Source organism: Balaenoptera ricei, chromosome 2 (assembly GCF_028023285.1).
Source record: "Balaenoptera ricei isolate mBalRic1 chromosome 2, mBalRic1.hap2, whole genome shotgun sequence".
Lineage (NCBI taxonomy): Eukaryota > Metazoa > Chordata > Mammalia > Artiodactyla > Balaenopteridae > Balaenoptera > Balaenoptera ricei.
This window is the reverse complement of record NC_082640.1, coordinates 175096060-175116775: the sequence shown is the minus strand read 5'-3', so window position 1 is coordinate 175116775 and position 20716 is coordinate 175096060. Positions and strand designations below refer to the sequence as shown.

The window sequence follows — 20716 nt, the reverse complement described above, 5'->3', positions numbered from 1 at the left end:
CAGCAGAGCGTGGCCTTGTCCACTGTTGGGTCATGTTCTCCAGTCACAGATGGGGCACCAGGTCCATGAGAGATGGTGACACCCAGGACTTCCTCTCCTTGCCAGTAGCTCCTGCTCAGGGAGGGGCCCCAAGGCCCTGAGTCTTATTACTGTGACCATACAGCATTCCACTGGCAGAAGGGAACCGGTATACGTTGTTAAAGTCAATTCTGTAATTTAAAGGCTTCTGTTTCAAGTATGTGAAATGTATGTGTGTCATTTTAGTTAATTTTAATCTACACCAGATAGGCTCCTGGTTAATATGTGAAGCAGCATAATTAGGAATTCACACCCCAGGGGTGGCCTGTTAGCATTTGAAAGAGACCACAGAATAAAGGCCAATTTGCTAGGCATCAGAAGGTTTGTTAATTATTCTAGCACAATAAATGCTAGAATAAATATGTTAGAATAAGCAAATGTCAGAAATTATTTAACTCATTGGTGAAATAAATGGTGTTCAAGATAGGTGAATTGGCTAGAAGTAATTACCAGGTAACTCCACCCTTGCAGGAACAAGATGAAGAAAACTCTAACAAGCCCTGCAGCCTGTGCCCTTTGAGGTGGTGCCCTAGGAACACCATTTGGTCCTGCGTCCAGGTGTTTCTGGAGGATTCTGTAGACTAGAGGTCAGCTGAATCTGCCTCTGGAAGATGGTTGCAGCTGCCTCAAGATAACCATTCACCAAGGGGATTATCCCAGTGTCCCAAGGACAGAGGGCGGGGCCCCTCAAGCCTACAGAATGGTTGTATGAATGTTTTTGTGTCTATTTCTACAAACATGTGGAAGAATTCCACCAGAGGCAAGCATTCATTGCATGATGGTGGAGAGGGGCCTGGAGCTGACTCACCTTGGGCATCAGAGACCTGGTCTCGGCCAAAAGAATGGGATGATTGTGAATGACCAGATGCCCTAGGTCCTCACCCTGAGGATTTTTCTCAGAACGGTTTTCTAGATCCATGACAGTCCACTGAGTGAAAGAAAATAACAACACCTAGCATTGGTATCTTGTCTATTTCTGTCTCTGCCCTTTAGCATTTTATGAAGTTCATCTTGTTCGCTCCTCAGGTGTGTCCCGTCTGTGGACTTGACCTCACTTTACAGAGTCTCTGAGAGGGGCAGGACCCGGGTAGTGGGTGGGACGTGGGTGTCTTAATTCTCAATTGAGTGTGATTCGCTGACAAGGCAAGCTGCCTGTGGAACTGAGGAATAGGGGTGTTGAGGGAGCAGAGGAGGGAAAGGAGGATTTGGGGGGTAACTCTGCTGAGCAGGGGGCTGGGCAGCCACAGGAGGGGCTCGGGCTCCTGAGGCCAAGAGAAGGGTCCAGGGGTCCACCAAGGGGGCAGCTTGAAAGCACAGCCAGCTCCACCTGCTTCCTCTGGGATCTTGCGGGCATCGTTAGGGGGAAGAGCACAGATCGGGGGTCCATTCAGTGGGGGAAGAGTGTTTGCTCTACAGCTCCTTTGGACCCTGCTGGCTCGTGTGGACACAGAAAGCCCTTCCGCTCTATCCTGGGAGGCCTCCCCAGCCCAGAGAGGCAGGAAGCACGAAGCCAGCCGCACTGAGGGCACCACACCCAAGGCCTCTTCTGGGAAAGACCAGGGCGATTTGCGGAAATTTTCTACTCAGCCAGGAAGGCTTTCATTGTCTCATCACAATCCCCAAAGCCAAAGGCAACCAATGAGCCTGGGAAACACTCTGAAGTGTTTGAATGGACAGAAAAAGTAAATATGGAACACGACAAACGTGCCTTCATTTCTCCACGCTCTGGTTCCCACCCCAGGGGAGGTATGCTGGCGTCCCAGTCACATCAAGCCTTTCAGAAATTCATAAAGGCAACACGGGCCCACAAAAAGCATAGTAGGTAGGGCCCTGGTAGTCTGGACTCTACTCTTAATTAACTAGGCAACCTCGAGATACCTCCCTAGGTCTCACCTTTGGAAACTATACCTGCCTTACCTACAGGTTTTTTTTTTTTTTTTTTTTAAATACATTTCTTAGTATTTTTTTTTTAATTAATTTATTTATTATTTTTGGCTGTGCTGGGTCTTCGTTTCTGTGCGAGGGCTTTCTCTAGTTGCGGCAAGCGGGGGCCACTCTTCATCGCAGTGCGCGGGCCTCTCACTATCATGGCCTCTCTTGTTGCGGAGCACAGGCTCCAGACGCGCAGGCTCAGTAGTTGTGGTGCACGGGCTTAGTTGCTCCGCGGCATGTGGGATCTTCCCGGACCAGGGCTTGAACCCGTGTCCTCTGCATTGGCAGGCAGATTCTCAACCACTGCGCCACCAGGGAAGCCCCTTACCTACAGGTTTTAAGAGAGGCTTAAACAATACAATGATTGTGAAACCTCTTTGAATACCACAAATTTCTATACAAACATGAATGATCACATTATTAGCAATCAAAATATCACACTGATCATACATTCAAGATATATTTAAAACTGAATAAACTTCATAAGATGATACAGAATACATATGGTACATTCATCCTGTATGACCAAAACAATATACCATGCCCTGATCTTATTATTGTCATTATTTTATTATTAGTTTTGATGTTTTAGAGTTGGACAAATAGAATACGCTCAGTTAAGCGTCATTTCCCTTTCCTGCTCGTGGGAACACTGGATTTCTAAATGTCAGCATCGTTATTGTTTATACCGACCAGAATAAACAAAGACCATCTCTGAAGTGGAAAACAATGGTCCCATATAACTCCTTTTTGTCATGTGTTCAACAGTCAATAAAAAGGGCTTTTAGTGCTGACGTGTTCTTGTCGCATTCTCAGTGCCCCTTGCTTACCAGGTGATGAGATTCCAGGAATCTTCTGCACTGCAAGGAAAAGATCGTCAATGGGGTCCACCACGTGCTTGATGTTCCTCTTCCTCGCGTTGTAGTAATTGCCATCGGCAGCCCTTCCCGCGCGCTCGATCGCCACCAGATGGTCAAACCTGCCAGGGGAGTGAGGGCACAGGGTCCTTGCGGAGAGCCAGGTGCCTGGCTGGCTCATGCCTTCCTGTGTTTGTGCGAAGGACCCTTCCATCTTCGTTTCCTTCTTTCCTACAGAACTTGGTTGAACATCCACTGTGTGCCAGAGCCTGTGCTGGGGGTTGGTCTCTCAGATCATTTTAAGAAACAGTATCAGAATCTTTAGCAGCATATTAGAGACAGAGGCTGTGAGAGCAGGAAGGCCAACGGTCAGGGTCACCATGGTAGATGCTGCTGGTGCCCCGCCCAGGTCTCCGTTAACCAGAGGGGCACCAGCACCCAGTGGGTGGAGTGTTGGCTGCTACCGGCCCACTGCTGCCCTCTCCCAGGATCTTGTTCGCTTTACAGACACAAAACAGACTAAAAAGGAATTGAAATAGAAGACAAATGACTCTAACACAAGATAAACTTCTTTAGACAGCAGGAGATAGAGAAAAGGCATGGATAGGATGGTGGTAAGAAGGTGGGTTGCAGAATCAGATTGTGTACAGTTCCAGGTCCTGATGCTGCTGGCCTTGGGCGAGTCGCTTAAACCCTCTAGCTGTCATTTTCTGCATCTGTCAGATGACCTAACAACAGTACGTGTCTCACACTGTGTCGAAAGGCTTAAGTGAGAAAATGCACAAGAGACACTTAGCACAGACCTCCACACCTACTCAGGGCTCGGTAAGTGTTACTTGTTGTGGCTGCTATCATGATTAGGAGGAATACTGTTTTGAAAATCTAATTTAAGAACATGAAAATTGCACTTTTATATCTCTCTAAATCCCCCCCAAGATGGAGTTCTTTGAAATCTTAACTCTGCTATGGAAAACTGTACGGTAGTTACTCAAAAATTTTAAAATAGGATTACCATATGATCCAACAATTCCACTTCTGGGTATAGACCCAAAAGAATTGAAAGCTGGGTTCCAAAGAGGTATTTATGCTACCATGTTCATAGCGGCATTATTCATATTAGGCAGAAGGTGGAAGCAACCGGTCCATTGATGGATGAACAAGGAAGCAAAATGTGGTCTGTACATACAAGGAAATATTATTCAGCCTTAGAGAGGAGGGAAATTCTGACACCTTATAACATGCGTGAACTTTGAGGGTATTTTGCTAAGTGAAATAAGCCCGTCACAAAAGGACAAACACTGTATGATTTCACTTATATGGGATACTATAGTCAAATTCTAAGAGACAGGAAGCAGGACAGTGGTTGCCAAGGGCGGGGGAGACGGTGGGATGGGGAGTTATTATTTAATGGGGACAGAGTTCCATTTGGGAAGATGAAAAATTACGAGAGATGGATGGTGGTGATAGTTGCACAGCTACGTGAATATACCTTATTACCACTGAACTGCACACTAAAAAATGGTTAAAATGGTAAAATTTATGTTATGCATGTTTTACCACAATATCAAAAAAAACCCCTTCACTCTGAATGCTTTTGCTGTACATGTTTTAAAAATCAAAATCTTCGTGCCTGTCCATGTCCTTTGGTTGTGCTAGAAGGTGGTGCACCTCGTATGCTTGGATGGCAGGCCACAGAGTAGGTGTTAGAATGTGGTCCTGAGGCTACACGCCCAGTGCAGGAAAAGGCAATCACTTTTTCTGAGAAGCAGAACCAGGAAGTGGAAAGAGCTTTGACGCTGAATTTCCTCTAGACGTATATCAATGGCGACGAAAAGGCAGTTCAGAACAAGAGCTCCAGTTGAGATGAATACATCCTCTGCTCCGGACTTTTCCCCCAGGGGAACTCATTACATACCTTGTGACGGTGGATTGATTGCTTTAGGCCATAAGGGTCCATTGAGCTACAGCGGGAAGTAATCCAGTCCTGGGAGGCCTGCGCCTTGGGAAGACTTAATGCATCTTCTCCAAAGACAGCGGAATCCTCTCTCCACACAGTCAGATCTGGCTCACCCCCCTCCACGCAGCGAACAGAGCAATACCTGTGTTATCTGGCATCAGGGGTCCCACCCGAGAGAATTTTCTAGTTTCTCCCTGAGTTGCCAGAGCTTTGTTTATATGCCAACCTTTTGGAGAAATAAACATTTCTAATATGTGCCACACACGTTCTGGCAGCTTTAAATAGCATGTCGGATCCCCCATCAAACTGTTCCTTGGTGACTCAGGGTCCTCATTGTAAGCGCCAGGCTCTGCTGGGAGATGCAAGGCAGCTATGCCCTCCAGGTCTCTCAAAGCAGTGTTTTAATATTTGAAGTGGATACTTGTTAGTGGTTGTGAAATAAACATTATTTTTTTTAAACATATTTATTGGAGTATAATTGCTTTACAATGGTGTGTTAGTTTCTGCTTATGTGAAATAAACTTATTAGGCCAGGTCAGCATTTTCTGAAAAGTGGACCAGAACAGGATAGGATAGGATAGGATAGGATAGGATAGAATAGAATAGAATAGAATAGAATAGGATAGAATAGAATAGAAAATATCAGGGTATATTAAACATAGCAAGAGTAAATATTGTTTTTTGAAATTTCTGTTTTAGTTATGTGTATGTGTGTACTGGTTTGCAATGCAAAATGTATTACTGTGGATTGTTGTCAAAAAAGTTCGCAAAACACTCTTAAAAGTTACAAGATCTGAAATACATACCTACATATAATTAAGACGTATTTTTCAAAAGTGTTTGACCACAGCACACAGTGAAAAATACACACACACACACACAGTTTCACAAGAGAGTACTTACCATTACTATACAAGAAATACAATGATAATTCTATTTCTATTTCATTTTCCAAAGATGTTGGTCACCCCCCACTGAAATGATTTCACTTCTCTTTAATGAGTCGTAACCGAGTTTGAGAAACTGCTAGTTTTTGTTTATTTTATAATTTTCCGATCTTCTCCCTCTGTCAGGAAGACATGCCATCTCTCAGGGACTTGCTACTTCCAGAAATCCTCTGCAAAGGCCCCAGACACGTTGAAACCCCCTAGCCTCGTTGGTGAGTCTGGCCCATCAGGACACTGGACGCCTGGCTCTGTCCTCTCTGGGGAACTGAGATGTGCAGAAATGCTGCTGTCAAAGTTAACAGCACATGGGCTTCTCCACTGTCACCCACTTAAACTGGGATGGGACACACATACCTGGGTGACTTGGTGTTCCCATCTCTGCGTAGAAACGCCTGAGCAGCTTCCGCCGATCGGCCTTGGTAAGTTAATATTGGGATCTGCCTCTTCAGAACACCTTGAAAATAAAGGCAAAGGGTGGAGCCATCAACCCTAGTGCTGCGTTTGGGAAATTCATTTTGGCTTTTCAAAAGCTTCTTTGGAAAGTATCCATTAGTTACCATTATTGAATGACATCTACCTGTAGAATACTTTGCTAGGTAAGCCAAGACCTAGACACAGAGGATACTGAAGTTTACTTTCAGTCCTGAGTAAACCCTAGAGCTGGCCGGCATGGGAGTGGAATCGGGCTAGTGTCACCAGTCTTGTGGGTGAGCAAATATGCTGCACACAGTTGCCCGCAGTACCATGTGACCAGAGGCCTATCCTGGCCCGCTGCCATCATGAGTGCCGGGGACACAGTCAAGTGCCCGTGGTGACAGTGAGCCAGCTCTCTGCTAAGCATGTGACATGCAGACTCTCAATTTTCACAACAATTATGTGTGATAAGAACCATTATTTCCCCATTTTACAGAGGAGGAAAACTGAGGCTCAGAGATGTTAAATGACTTGGGCAAAGCCAAGTAGGTAGATTGGTGTCGTGACTAGTTCCCAGCTTAAGTTCTCATCTGCTCCCCAACCCCACCCCCTTGGCTATCTTCTGGGAAGTTCAAGAAAACAGAGGAAAAATCCCAGAGTCTGGGCCTTGAGTTAATTACTGGCATCAAGTGATTTCCAAAGTGAATTTGACTCTTAAAAATAGCACACTTTCTAATTATAATAATACATATTATTGTAGAATATGTGGAACACACACACAAATCCCAAAATAAAATAAAATTGATTTGGTTTCCATGAACTAAACGCCCTCATAGCCGTTTGAGGTAGAATCTTTGCGTATTCGCTGGCCCAGGACGAAGTCTCATCCAGCGGCTAACAGAGGGCCTGGGACAGGGATGGTGGACCCAGTACTCACGGTCCCGCTGGTTCTGCAGGAGCTCCTGGACTGCTCTGTGGCCCAGCAGCAGTATCAAGGGGCACTTGGGGGAGCTTTGGTTACCCCCATAAGCTTCATCATCAGCCCCTCACCCCCTCACATAAAGCCAACCCAAATAAGCACCTTGTCTATGTTAAAACCATACGGCCTTGAGACGGCTGCTTCCCACCCCAGCTCCCCCATGTTGTCACCCCAAGCCCTTTGGGAGCTGTTGCTGCCACCCCAGTGGGTCGATGGGTCAAGCTAAGGGCAAGGAGCCAGATCACTGTCAGAGATCCTAAAGTGCCCTCACCGGGGCTCTCCCAACCCCCCTTCTCCAGTTCCACCCCCCCGCCTAGGGGGAAAGACAAGGGCAGGGCAGTGGGTCCATCAAGGGACACTCATGAGGCACATTCTATGTGTGACGTGACACCCCAGGGAATGGGGGGCAGTCACGACAGGTCGAAAGACCCAGCCCCTCTGTGTGCTGTGAGGGGCAGGCTGTTGGCCCCGCAAGGGGGTTGAATAGAACCAAACAACAATTCCTGGCTGTGTGACCTTGGGCAAGCCACGGGACCTCTCTGAGCTTTGGTTTCCCCCTCTGCAGAATGGGGTTAATCAGGCAATTAGCAATCCCAGGATTGCTGTGGACACAATGGTGTGATGTTTGCCAAGCACCAAGCTGGGTGCCTGGCACAAAGCAGGTGCTGAGTAAAGCCTGGCTCTTTATTTCTTTGAAATTGGATTGAGGATACAGGATACTAGTAAGATGGGGCAGCAGGGAGCCACACAGGGTGGGGAACATAGCATATCCCCAAGGTGGGGGCACACAGAGAGAAAGAAGCCCGGGCAAGGAAGGTCGGGGCAAGAGGAGACCCTGCACCTAAGCTATAAAGAACCAATTTGTCAATTTATCTTCAAGACAGGGAATCAATGACTGAGTTTTCTTCTTTAAACATTTCCCAGGCTTCAGTTATAAAAAGAACTGAAATCATTGTCATTAAAAGGCCAAATTGCTTCTACTTGCTTCGTCCACACGTAATGAAAGTTCTACAAAATCTAATACAGCGAATTCCAAGCCACCGTGTGGGCAAGACCCAGTTCTGAGCTGAGGTCCAGCATGGAGCCAGCGGTCAGGTGAGCAGGAGGGCAGAGCGACTTCTGGGAAAGTGGGCAGCACAAAACACCCAGCAGGGCAGTGGCCAGATGGAAGATACTGCCGGCCTGTGAAGCAGTGGGCACAGTTGGTTGTCCTTTCTCCTCGGTGACAACACGGTCCTTGGTTTTCCTCCTTCCTCAGTGCTGATCCTTATTGGACGAAAGACCCTGCTCTTCCCCTTGACCTCTGGGCGTGGAGCGTCCCAGGGCGCAATCCGGGTCCTTCTCTCTGTCTCCACTTATTCCCTCCATGATGTCATCCAGTGTCTTGACTGTGAGGCCATCAATATGCCAACTGTTCTCCAGTTTCTCTTTCCAGCCCAGACGGCTCTCCTGAACTCGACTCATAGATCTGATTGCCTGCTGTCTTCCCCACTTGCACGTCTAATAGGTACCCACACTTTCAGTTACCCAGGCTCAAACCTGCACTCTTATAAATTTTTTCAAATTATAATTGTGGTAAAACACACCTAACGTAAAATTTACCATCTTATCCATCTTTAAGAGTACCGTTCTCTGGCATTAAGCGCATTCACATCATTGTGCAAGTATCCCGTATCCCCACCATCCATCCCCAGAACTTTTACATCTTCCCAAACGGAAACCCTGTACCCATTACACACTTACGCCCCCTTCCCCCGACCCCAGTCCCCAGCAACCACCATTCTACCCTTTGTCCCTATGATTTTAATTACTCTACCTACCTCAAATAAGTGGAGTCCTACAGGTTTGTCTTTCTGTGACTGGCTTATTTCACTCAGCATAATGTCCTCAGGGTCCGTCTGTGTTGTAGCACGTGTCAGAATGTCCTTCCTTTTTAAGGCTGAGTAATATTCCACTGTATGTATAGACCACACTGTGTTTATCCAGTCATTCGTTAATGGACGCCTGGGTTGTTCCCACCTTTTGCCTGCTGTGAACAATGGTGCTGGGTGTGCAAACGGGTGTGGAAATGTCTGTTTGAGTCCCTGCTTTCAGTTCTTTTGGGTACGTGCCCAGAAGTGGAGTTGCTGAATCATATGGTTTTTTCTATCATTAATTTTTTGAGGAACTGCCATGCTGTTTTCCACAGCGGCCGCCCCATTTTACACCCTCACCAACAGGGTTCAAGGTCAGGCCTGCCCCACCATGGTCTCCCCTGTCCCAATCCACGCCAACTCCATCCTCTCAGTGCCCTGCCCCAAACATTAGTGCGGTCACGACTCTACCTTCGAAACACAGACAGATCTGGCTGCTTCTCACAACCTCCGTCTCTACCATTCGTCTCTTTGGGGTCCCCTGAAACCAGAGTCTGAGACAAAGACTTGGGTGCAGGTGGTTTATTTGGGAGATGATCCCAGGAGGGAACAGGGGCAGTGAGGACGGGAAGGAGGAAAAGCCAACAGGAGGGTTTGTGCATTTTCAAGGCAATGGGGGTCTCAGTTCCTCCGGGACCTGCGTGTCTCCAAAAGACGGGAGGCAGGGCAGCAGCCCCCACCCTCCACGGGTTGAGGGGGCCCTGGAGGCATTAGTCCCCATACTTCCAGGCTGCGTGGTTTCGCAGGGGTTTCTGGAGAATTCCCCACAGAGCACTGGCCTGGGCCGTCTGTGTGACTCAGAGCTTCCACCCCAGCTGTGGCTGAAATCACTGGGACAACAGAAGGACTCGCCACAGGCCACCAGCCTCGTCTCCCGCCTGCGGTAACCTGGCCCATGTCCTGTCCCTACGCTTGTCCCTGCGGCTACCGGGGGATCCTTTAAAACCTAACCGTGACTTCTGTCGTCCATCCGGCTCCTCTTCTCCTTACCCACTCCAGGCCGGTCAGCTGGCTGCTGCCCTGTCTTAAGCCTGCCGGGCCCCCACTCCGCCTAACGGCCATTGTCACAGCCAGGGACACTCTTCCCGCAGCCAGCCCAGGCCTCACTCTTGCACCGGCTTCAAGCCTTGCTCACATGGCGCCCTGTCCAGGAGGTCTTCCCTGACCCTCTTGTTTAAGAGAGCAGCCCACCCCTGCGCCCTCCTCACCCCTGGCCCATCACTCCCCGTTCCCCTGGTCCCGGGCCACTCTATTCCACAGCGTATCACCTTCTAACACACTATATACGCACCGTATTATTCTCCTCTGCTGTTTACCGTCTCCATTACTCCATGAGGGCAGGATGGCTGTCGGTCTGGTTCACCGATGGATCTCAAGAGCCTTAAATAGCGCCTGGCACATATTAGGTACTCAATACACATCGTGTGAAATGGATTCTGTATGTCCAGACACAGCCTTTTCACAACTTCTAACGTAGCAGGCGCTTTAGGATATGGCTTCCTGAGGGGGAAGCCCTTTTTAGAGGCTAAGAAGACGAAAGTACTTCTCTGAAGAATGCATTTTGAGGGACACAGAGAGACAGGCAGTCGGAAGCGTGGTAGAGTCACCAGGCTTCCGGCTGATGCCTGAGTGACGCCCGCAGAACGAGGAGCGATGAGGAGCAGCCGCTCACCCCGCACCCTAGGCCGGTCCTCACACACTGACGGCAGCATCCCAGGCTCGCACGATCAGCACTCTGGGCCCTGATGCCCATCTGGGTGTTCCGGGAACCCGGGAAGCGTGGGGCATCCTGCCCATTTGGGCTCTGTGGGACACAGCTGTCTCAGCCTCTCCACCACTCTGTTCTCGACCATCCTACCCCCAACTCGGGGGTCCTGGGCTGTCCTGGTGGCTCAGTGTCCTCTGCAGGTCACCCCTGCCTCTCACGGGGGGAAGCATGTGCACCGGTGGGATCTTGGGGCCTGGTGGACCCGGCTTCAAATTCCAGCTCATCATCCCCACCTGGTTAAATCACCTGGCCCTCTCAGAGCCTCAGTTTCTTCATCTATAAAATGGGGATAATGCTGTTTCTATCAAAAAGTTGTTCTGAGTGTTAAGGGAAACGCCCCGTGTCAGGTGCGTAGCACTGTGCCTGGGCACCCGGAGGAAGTCCCACAAACGCTGATTCCCTCCACCCTCCGCCCACGAAGGCTCATCTGGGTAAAGGGACCCCCCTCCTCTCACTGCTCACCTCACTGTACAGCCTCGTCAACAAGGTTCTTGTGCAAATTCAAGGCTCTCTGGTCGACGACCACGGAGACCCGCTTCTTCAAGGCCTGCAGGAAGGCAGCCAGAGCCACGGCTCCCGGCGGGCCGTCCGTCTCTTCTGGAGGCTAGTGGTTGAGAGGCGTGGGGAAGCCGGTGGTGAGGAGCACGGAGCGGGCGTGGGACAGAGACAGGGAGGCCCGCAGCAGCTCACCTGGACGGAGCAGGTGCCCGATCCCCTGGCTGCCTAAAATTATGCAAAAACAAAGTAAAATCACAAAATCACATAACTGTGTTTCAAGTAGCATCTTATGGGGACAGTAGCTTGGTTTCTTGTTCGTTTGTTTTTGTTTCAGGAATGGATTTGAAGGTGTGGCAGACCCCTCCCGGTCCAGTCAAGAAGGGTCACTGGGTAAGGGGCCCACCAGCCTCTCTTTCAGTTAAGTGTGGCCCCGAGACCAGGTCCTCTCCATGTGACAATCGGAGAGCAGTGGAAAGGGAGTGGGAGTGGTGATGTGGCCTCCCCCAGGCCTGGTCATACACCTCCAGGCTCCACTCCAAGCTCTTCCCTTCCTGGGGACTGGGATGTTGACAGCCAGTGCCCCCTGGGGGTCTCATGATAGGATGCGGAGCTGCTGGGTCCCTGGGTGACCGCGAGGGAGCAGATCCCCTTCCTGCAGAGCTAGAACACTCACGCTGGAGGACCCGCCCTGGGCTGTTGTGTGAGAGAGGCACACGTTTCTGCTGTATTTGAGCAAAGCCTCTTGGGGGTCATTTGTTAGAGCAGTTTAGCAAGCGCTAACCAACACAGGGAATACAGAAGGAGGAAGGGAAACAGGGCTGTCTCAGATTCCCCCAGAGCAGACCCTAAGACGAGGGCTTGGGGGCAGGTATTTCAGTGGAGAGGGAGCCCAGGAAAGAAGCCAGAAGAGGGAGGAAGTGAAAAGCCACGAAAGGATGTGTGAGTGAGCAGGTTAACTCCGAAGGCAATGGCGGCTCAATCCTGCTTGCGATCCCCTAAGAAGCCAAGCGGTAGCCCCTGGGGACTGTCCTGCCAGAGGACAGGGAGACTGAGCAGTACACACCAGCTCTGCCCCCTACTGGCTGAAGGCTGCCCGTCGGGGCGTTGACTCCCCGGCACTTCTGGGCTGCGCCTGCCCTCCTGGAGAAGCAGAGAGACCCGAGGCCCAGGTGGAAAGCTGATGTGCTGGGAACCGCCCACTGCAGCTGCAGTGAACCCGGGGGGTGGGGTGGGGGGGATGGGTTGGGCCGGGCACCAGCTGCATCTTACAGACGCCACCGTGGCTGCCAAGCCAGTCCCAGAAGGCAGCACAGCCTCCAGACTCTCATCACATACCATTGTGCCTTTGTCCATGCTCAGGCCACCTCAGGGCGTATCTGTGCCATGGAAGGGGGGGATGTGACTTAGAACTCCCACCCCAGCTGCAGCTGAAATGAGAGGGGGGCCTAAGGGACGCAGGGGGCGTCAACTTGCATTTGACGTACCTGGACAATATGGAGGGACACAGGGTGTGGATTCTGGTTATGGAGGAACAGCTCCGGATTCAGCATCTGGAAACGTACATTCAAGTCCAGGCACTGGCACATCACAGCTGTGTGACCTTGGCCTCGTCCCTTGATTGCTCTGAACATCAGTTTTCCTACATGGAGCTGGGGGTGGTCCAGGTGGAGGAAGGCTGTGAGGCAAGGGCCCCTCATGTACTGCCCGTGGGAGTGGAAACGGGAACATTTGTCTGGAGGGTGATTTGTACCTTAGATTTGTACACTCCGCTGGAGCCAGCAATCCACTTCTAGGAATTTATCCTAATAAAGTGATCATGAGTATGTACACAAATGTAGTCATAAGGATGTTCACTGCAGCATTGTTTGTGGTGTCAAATAATAGGCTATTAATAAAATGGTAGAACATTCATAAAATAGAATTCTATGCAAACACTATAAAGGATGTTGTGGTGATATTTAATGATATAGAAGGATGTTCACAATATATTTAAAAGGGAAAGAAGCAAGTCCCAAAATAGTATCACAGTATGATTCCAATATATAAACTGGAATATACATATATACGTGTGTGTGTGTGTATATATATATATATATATATATATATATATATATATATATACACACACACACACATTCAGTCTTATAGGTTCAAGACTGAAGAAAAAGAAAAAGACTTTAAGGGCAAACATAAAACTGTTAATAATGGTTAACTGTGATGCGATCCTGGTAATTTTTATTGCCTCTTTCATGTTTTCTGATGTTTCTACAATAAACATGAATTACTGTTGATAAGTGGGGAGAAGAATAACAACATCTTAAAAGAAAAAAATTGGAATGTAACCCATTTAATAGGATGTGGTGAGCATCGATAGAGAGAAGAGGGGAGAGAGACCTTTGTCAACTTGAAAGCAGTCCATCCATCTACGATGATGTTATTAGCACAAACATTACCATTATAAACCTGCATTTCTTCATCTTCTCCAGGCACCTCAAATGCCAGCCAACGTCCTCTCAAAAATGACTGAGTGGCTCTATTACTATGCTCAGTGACTGGTGTTCAATACATGGCCATCAATCTTATACCTGCTTATTTAATACAGTGGGAATCAGAAGCCTCTGTTGTTCTTGAGGGTTAAAGACATTCCTTGATAAACAATATTGGCACCTCTGGACAGTCATAAATCTGCCTATCCCCCCAAGTCTCATGCTTCAAGCCTTGACACACAGTTCACCCAAGCACTGAGGGGGTTGCTGTGGATGACCTCCCAGATCATTTTGATCAAGCAACGGGAGCACTGTGTCTGCAGTACATTTACTTCCCAGTTACTTTTTTATCTGAGCTAATGGCAGAGCTAATAATACATCTTCCCTCATGACGCTTGTACTAAGCAGGAGAGCCGTCAGCCTGGGTAAGAATGTTTGTGAGACAGAAAGTATTGCAGAATTTTAAAAAATATTCACCAAGGAGACCAACTATGTCAGAGACTCTGTGTATACACAGCCACGACTCTATGTATGTGTGCGTCCTGAAAGGTGCATCTGTAATGAGCAGATATCCCAAATTTACTGTGTGTTTGCATGTAAAGGAAACTGTGTTTTCTGCAGCATGAATGAATGAATGAGTGAATGAACGAACAACCTAACAAACAGACAAGCAGCTTTCAGCAAACCTCCTCCTATCTGGAACCAGCAGACCCCTACTGGACCCCACCAGCCCTGTCTCACGTCTAGAAAGTCAGAGGCTCTCAAACTACAGAAGGGTTATCTTCTGAGACGCCAAATACAATATACACGTCGGCTGCAAACTGTTGTGAGGTTGTCTCTGCAGGGTCCTGCCCCACCAAGGAGCCTCCAAGTAGGAGCAATGCAACCCCCCCCCTCCTATCTCTGCTGCCCGGTGCACAAAATCTGGTCTACGCCCAACCCCGGGCAATGGCACAAAAGAAGACGATTAGGGACATTATTACGGAATGACGGATGACTTTGGTTAAATGGTGGCAGTTGACTACCTAGGAACCATTCCTCCCTTTTTCTTCCCTACTCAACCCCAATTTAGTTCTGGATGGGAACGTGCCCACCTCCCAAACTCCCTCATACGTTTAGTGTTGAAAATTTGGGGGAAAAAACGAAGGAAACAAAAATCATCCACAATCACGCTATCCAGAGATCATCACCGTTAGTATTTTGGTGCATTTACTTCTTTTCCGGATTCATACACAGTATTAGCATTAAAAAAAAAATCATACTGTAGATACAGTTGGCATGTTGCTTTTTCCCCTGAACACTCATCAGTGATGAACTTCTCCAGGTCCTTGAGGTGTGACTGCTCGGTTTCTTACCTGGGTCGATGGCAATTATCATCTCCAGTTCTCTGATCTTCTGAGCGACTGAAGCTGACGCCATGCTGCAGTGCAAAGGATCCTGGGAAATGTGATGGACCTCTGGCATTCCCTCAGGGGTGAGACATCTGGCCAGAGCCGCTGTACCCTTCAGGTCAGTCATAACTGTGCAACCCGGTGCGCTGGTGAAAGCCAGTGGCATCTCTAAGGCACACAACAGGAGGGTCTGAGCCCAGACCACTTCATCAAACCCTGTCTATGCCCATCTAGCCCACCGTTAATGGGAAAGATGGCGCCCATGCCTTGACTTAGCCAACGGCACTCCTTAACCATTTGTTGGCACCAGGTCAGAACAAGCTGGCTTATGACTAAATCAAGTTCCACTTTAACGGGGGCCCCTGATTTTTAGGAAAGTGAAGATGGGTTGAGTGTGGGCAAAGCAGTGAGGTACCCACAGCTACAGTTGGGGCTCTAGGAGTTTCCATCAATGCAATCCCATGGATATCAGAAAGTACTTACTAACCCCTTACAACGCATCAAGCCATCTTGCTTTACTTTGCAGCAGTTGTTAGATGTGCTAACAAATAGTTGTCTCTGAACATAGCTTCTATTTTTCTCATGTCCCGTATATTTTGCTTTGGTTTATGCTAATTTTGTTCTCCCCCACTAGATTCTGGGCAACGGATGCACTGTAGCATAGTTATTAAGACATGCCTTTGCATGGTGAACACACTTGAGCAGGAGAGGTGACTTTATCCTCTCTAAACCTGTTTCTTCAACTGTAAAATAATGATAATGCCTCATCTGGTTGTTGTCAGAAGTGAACTGGAAAATGCACATAACAGTGTTTAGCAAAGTGCCTGGTCCAGTGTAAGCTCTCGGTGTAAGTGATGGTTTGCATTATTGAACCAGGGGCTGTATCTTATCCATTCTCATGTCCTTGTGCCTGGCCTGTTAGGTGTTTAATCCTCACTATAACTTAATTTAGACCTTCTGCTTTCTTCAGTGTCATTAGGATCCTTGAGTACTCTAACCCCACTCAGCTGTATATTCCCAGAGAAGAGGGACCATTGCTTATCCATCTCACAAGTGCACACAATAAGTGCTCAATAAATGTAGACATGAATTGAGTAAGTAACAACGTCTTGGATTTCACAGGAAACTAAAATTTCTCAGATCTAACAGAAAGCCAAAGTCAGCCAACACTTCAGAAGGAAAACCTACTGACAGATGCATCAAGCATTCTAACTTAACTCTCAGCTGTGATAAAAAGTGGAAGAACTAAGGATTTCGATGAATGCAATTGTCTTTCTGTGTTTGGGGCAGAACCTAAAATCGGTCACTCTGAAGCCATCACACACTAGAACAGTCAGCTCGAAGTGTGACATGGGGTTTTGGCCCATCTGTTGTGAGATGTGCAGCAATTAATCTATTGCTAATAGAAGTTTAAATATTGAAGTTTGAGCATGATTTTTATAAATTAGAAAGATTCAAGGTGGTCCCTGACCAATGATGTCATTTGTTGTCATTTACAATCAAATATGCTATCGCAAGTCAGAACTGAAGGGCTGGGCTTCCCTGGTGGCGCAGTGGTTGAGAATCTGCCTGCCAATGCAGGGGACACGGGTTCGAGCCCTGGTCTGGGAAGATCCCACATGCCGCGGAGCAACTAGGCCCGTGAGCCACAACTACTGAGCCTGCGCGTCTGGAGCCTGTGCTCCGCAACAAGAGAGGCCACGATAGTGAGAGGCCCGCGCACCGCGATGAAGAGTGGCCCCCGCTCACCGCAACTAGAGAAAGCCCTCACACAGAAACAAAGACCCAACACAGCCAAAAATAAATAAATAAATAAATAAATTTAAAAAAAAAGAACTGAAGGGCTATCGTGTGCTGGGATTCCAGCTGCAGTGACAGCTCTTCTGCAGGGCATCTCCCTGGCAGGGGACAGGAGAGGGCTGAGACCATCGTGCGGGAGGATATTTACTGTGGGTGTGTGGATGTGTGTACACACATGAGCACACACACACTTGTAAATGACCACAAGCTCCCTGAGAACTGCATCTTGTCTCCTGCAGCATTTATTCCTAAGATCTGGGCACAGAGTAGGCTCCCAATACATTTGTGTGAATAAACGAATAGAATCCCCTGGATCTTGGTGTTTATGCCCTATCACCATATTAGAGATAATCTTCCCCTATCATGAGGCCATTCTAATAGCTAAGCGCCCATGAATGCTTTAAAAATAAATTGAAAGTAGCACTAAATTCTATTATTTGTAGTGCAAGCCGGGCTGACCTGGCTAGAATCTTCCTCTGTCTACAACAATGGGCTGCAACAGTTATGTTTAATGTCTGTCACATCCTTACCTTACTGTGTGCTAGTTAGGGGGCCCTCGTGTGTCGCTTCAGTGTAATATCACCCTCGGCCTTTGAAAATAATGGACTGATGGTATTGCTTTCAAACACCTGGCAAATACCACGTGAAATGCTTTGCTTAATGGAGTTGCTTGCCTTCACCTTTGCTTTCAAAGCCCCACCGACCTCCAAGATGTCTCAAAATATCAAGCAAAACTTTGGCGCCTCTGTTAGATTGGACTGTGAGCCTTCCACTGATAGAAACATATTTAATCAAAACATATTTGAGCTGAAAGACAAGCTGCTCTGGTGAGACCCAGCACTGGGATGAAAAGAAAGCAGTCAGAGGGATCTATGCTGTGGGCTATAGGCCTGTGTTTTATGACTTTATTCCTTAAGTCATTGCACCATAAGCCTATGCATTCAGGAACTGGAAACCCACCCGATTCCCTCCTAGGTCAGAGTAACAGCCCCCTTAAGCCCAGACGTACTGCAGGCGCTGACAGCTTCGAGACTGGTCAGCTGAGAAGGCCAGAACACTGGAACATGCCCTGGCTGACACACCACAGGCTCCCGGAGTCAGGTTTGGAAAGATCCTTGATACCCAACGGTTCTGCAGATGGAAGAAGAAAGTGAATTCCACTGGGTCCTGCACTGGCTGGTACTATCTGATTGGAACATGTTGAGTAGTTTATGGTTCTTTCTCCAAGAGCAACTCTAGTCACAGAACCACTGTAAATTGGAGAAGTCCGGGGAGGAGACCAGGAATCGGGACTTTACCAACCCAGAATGCTTGCTGACTTCTAATCCATTTTGAGGGGCATAGTTTCAGAGCACGGAATCTTAAATGCTTGGTGTGATTGCTGGAGGAGACTAGGGGGCATTTAGTCCAACACTGTCAGCACACAGATTGCAATTTTGAGTTTATCTTGGTACAGACTGAGTCACATAACCTTGACAGAAACTCTGTTGCCTGACGACCAACATCGTCCCTACCCCTGGCCAGATATCAGAGCGCTCACGAAGACAGCAAAGATGGATGTATTGGGTTCAATTCATCCCACTAATGATAAAACTGCCGACACTCTGCTTTGGGTGGTCCTGAGACCATCCTTCTGTGAGGGAGGTGACAAGTTCTGATTGCATTTTTACAGAAGGCTGGGCTTTGTCTGATTCTGTTAAGCAGCTGAGCGAGTTCAATTATGCTGAACTCTGACTCTCACCCAAGACCCAATCCCAAGCCCTCATCAGGCCCTCTGAGAGCCTCCAAGAGGCCTGGGAAGCTTCCATGCTTGGATCTGCTCACTTGCCATCAGATTGAGTTAATACACTGGGGATCAATGGCTTTCGGTTCAAGTTAACATTTGGAAGGAAGCCGTCCCCTGCCCAAATATGCCACTGAACAATAGCCTAGATTAGCGGTTACTATGATTTCAAATTTCAAGACAAATAGCTCTGCTGACATCCTCCACCACCTGCTTCCCCCACCCCCGGTTCACTTGAAGTTCACAGGGACTAATGGATGAGGCTGGCTATTCTGCCAAGGGCATCACCTTCAAACCTGAAGGGCACCTGCAAACCCAGCCCTAGTGCTACTGCAGGAATCTGGGCCTTGTCCCAGGGCCTTAACCCCCAGGACCGCTGGGAAAGAGGAGGACAAGTCAGGGGAACTCAGGAACACAGCAAGTTCCCGTCTTCTCAGGCAGAAGTCCACGTGCAGCTGTCAGAATCATGAACGAGAGTGGACACTGACCTGGGTCGTCAATGTGAACCGGCTGTCCGTGCTCACCCCCTAAGGAGTAACACGCCTGCACCAGCCGTTCCAGTTTGTCCTTGGGAACGGGACTCATTGTGACCACCAGAGGGCAGCAAAAGCCAGCAATGGTGGCACAAGGCACCTCTGTCTGCCGAGAAATCAAGTGAAAAAATGTTAAAACATAGAATTAGCACAGATCAAAGCCCTCAGGACCAAGAGTTCAAAGCAGCTCAATGAAGGAGGAGGTCCAAGTAGCCATCATAAAAATATAGCTTCTACTTTTATGTGACATAGAGATGAGGAAGGTTGCTGGTAATTATTGGTCTAAAACAGAGAATCTTAATTTTGTACTCACCCTGGACCCCTTTGGAAGTCTGGTGCAGCTATGGACCTGCGTAGAAGTAGTATTTTTAACTGTGTAAAAGGAAATGCATAGGATTACAAAGGAAACCAATTATGCTGCAAACGCAGTTATCAGATTATGAAAAAATTACGATACAGCAATAGGTATGCTCCTTCATGTGCAACTCAAGCAAGGAACAAGATGGCAGACCTACCCTTGGAATCTTGAAGTAGTGATCAACATACGGGATATCTCTGAGATGTCAGGAAGGACTGCAGTGTGACATGAACATGTCTGTGATTTCTTTGGGCAGCCACCGAATCACAGGGTCTGCTGACGTGGTGCTGTTTTCTTTTTCTTTACAATCATAATGGAAGGAAACACTCAATTTCAGTTCGAGGCTATGAAAATAAAAATGCAAATTTTTTTCCCACCCAATTTAATGGACCCTCTGAATTTTCTCCGCAGACCTCAAGGGGCCCGTGAACACAAATGAAGACCTCTAGGAGAATCAGAGGCAGAGGGTCCCCAGTAAGTGGGAACCTCAAAGAAGGCCCCAGGGTCTCCTCTGCCCCATGAGTCCACAGACCCCACTGAGCCCTGCCCACTCCTCCTGCCTCAGTAGAAGCTGTCCAGGATGACCTGTGTGACTTTCCCTGCTTATGTTGGGTTTTTTTTTCCCCCCCTGAATGTTTTCCGGTCCCTGTAGTGGGGCTTATGAAAGCTTCAGGCCATGGCCAGGAGGTTATACCACTGGGCCAGTCTTGGCAGCTGCCGGAGGGGCGTGCTGTTAGCACTCTGTCAGCAGCACGATGAAACTCTGATGTGCCTTCCAGGTTGATGTCTGAAGAACAGCACTGAGGAGGGAGCACATGCCAGGGACACTCACAAGAGAGCGGCAGCACTCCTCAAGGCCGAGGCGCCTCCTTCTGGGGGACTCCCTGCATCCCCTCAAGGCCGCCAACTGAATCCATGATGGCAGCCTGGCCATTTCTCCCAGCAGCCAACGGGCAGAGGCATCGGTGTGAAACAGAAAGCTATCTGGTAACCACTGGGATGGTGAGGTGTGGTTAGACCAT

At 48.3% G+C, this 20716-nt stretch overlaps 1 protein-coding gene across 1 annotated transcript in view; it reads right to left on the bottom strand.

Moving 5' to 3' along the window:
- Positions 1-20716, bottom strand: part of DGLUCY (D-glutamate cyclase) — a 51905-nt gene that overhangs the window by 22834 nt on the left and 8355 nt on the right. Inside the window, 7 exon segments of the mRNA XM_059915242.1 lie at positions 2841-2989; positions 6126-6225; positions 11308-11568; positions 15185-15388; positions 18030-18107; positions 18110-18151; positions 19292-19442. Of these exon segments, the coding sequence (XP_059771225.1) occupies positions 2841-2989; positions 6126-6225; positions 11308-11568; positions 15185-15388; positions 18030-18107; positions 18110-18151; positions 19292-19442 (985 nt within the window).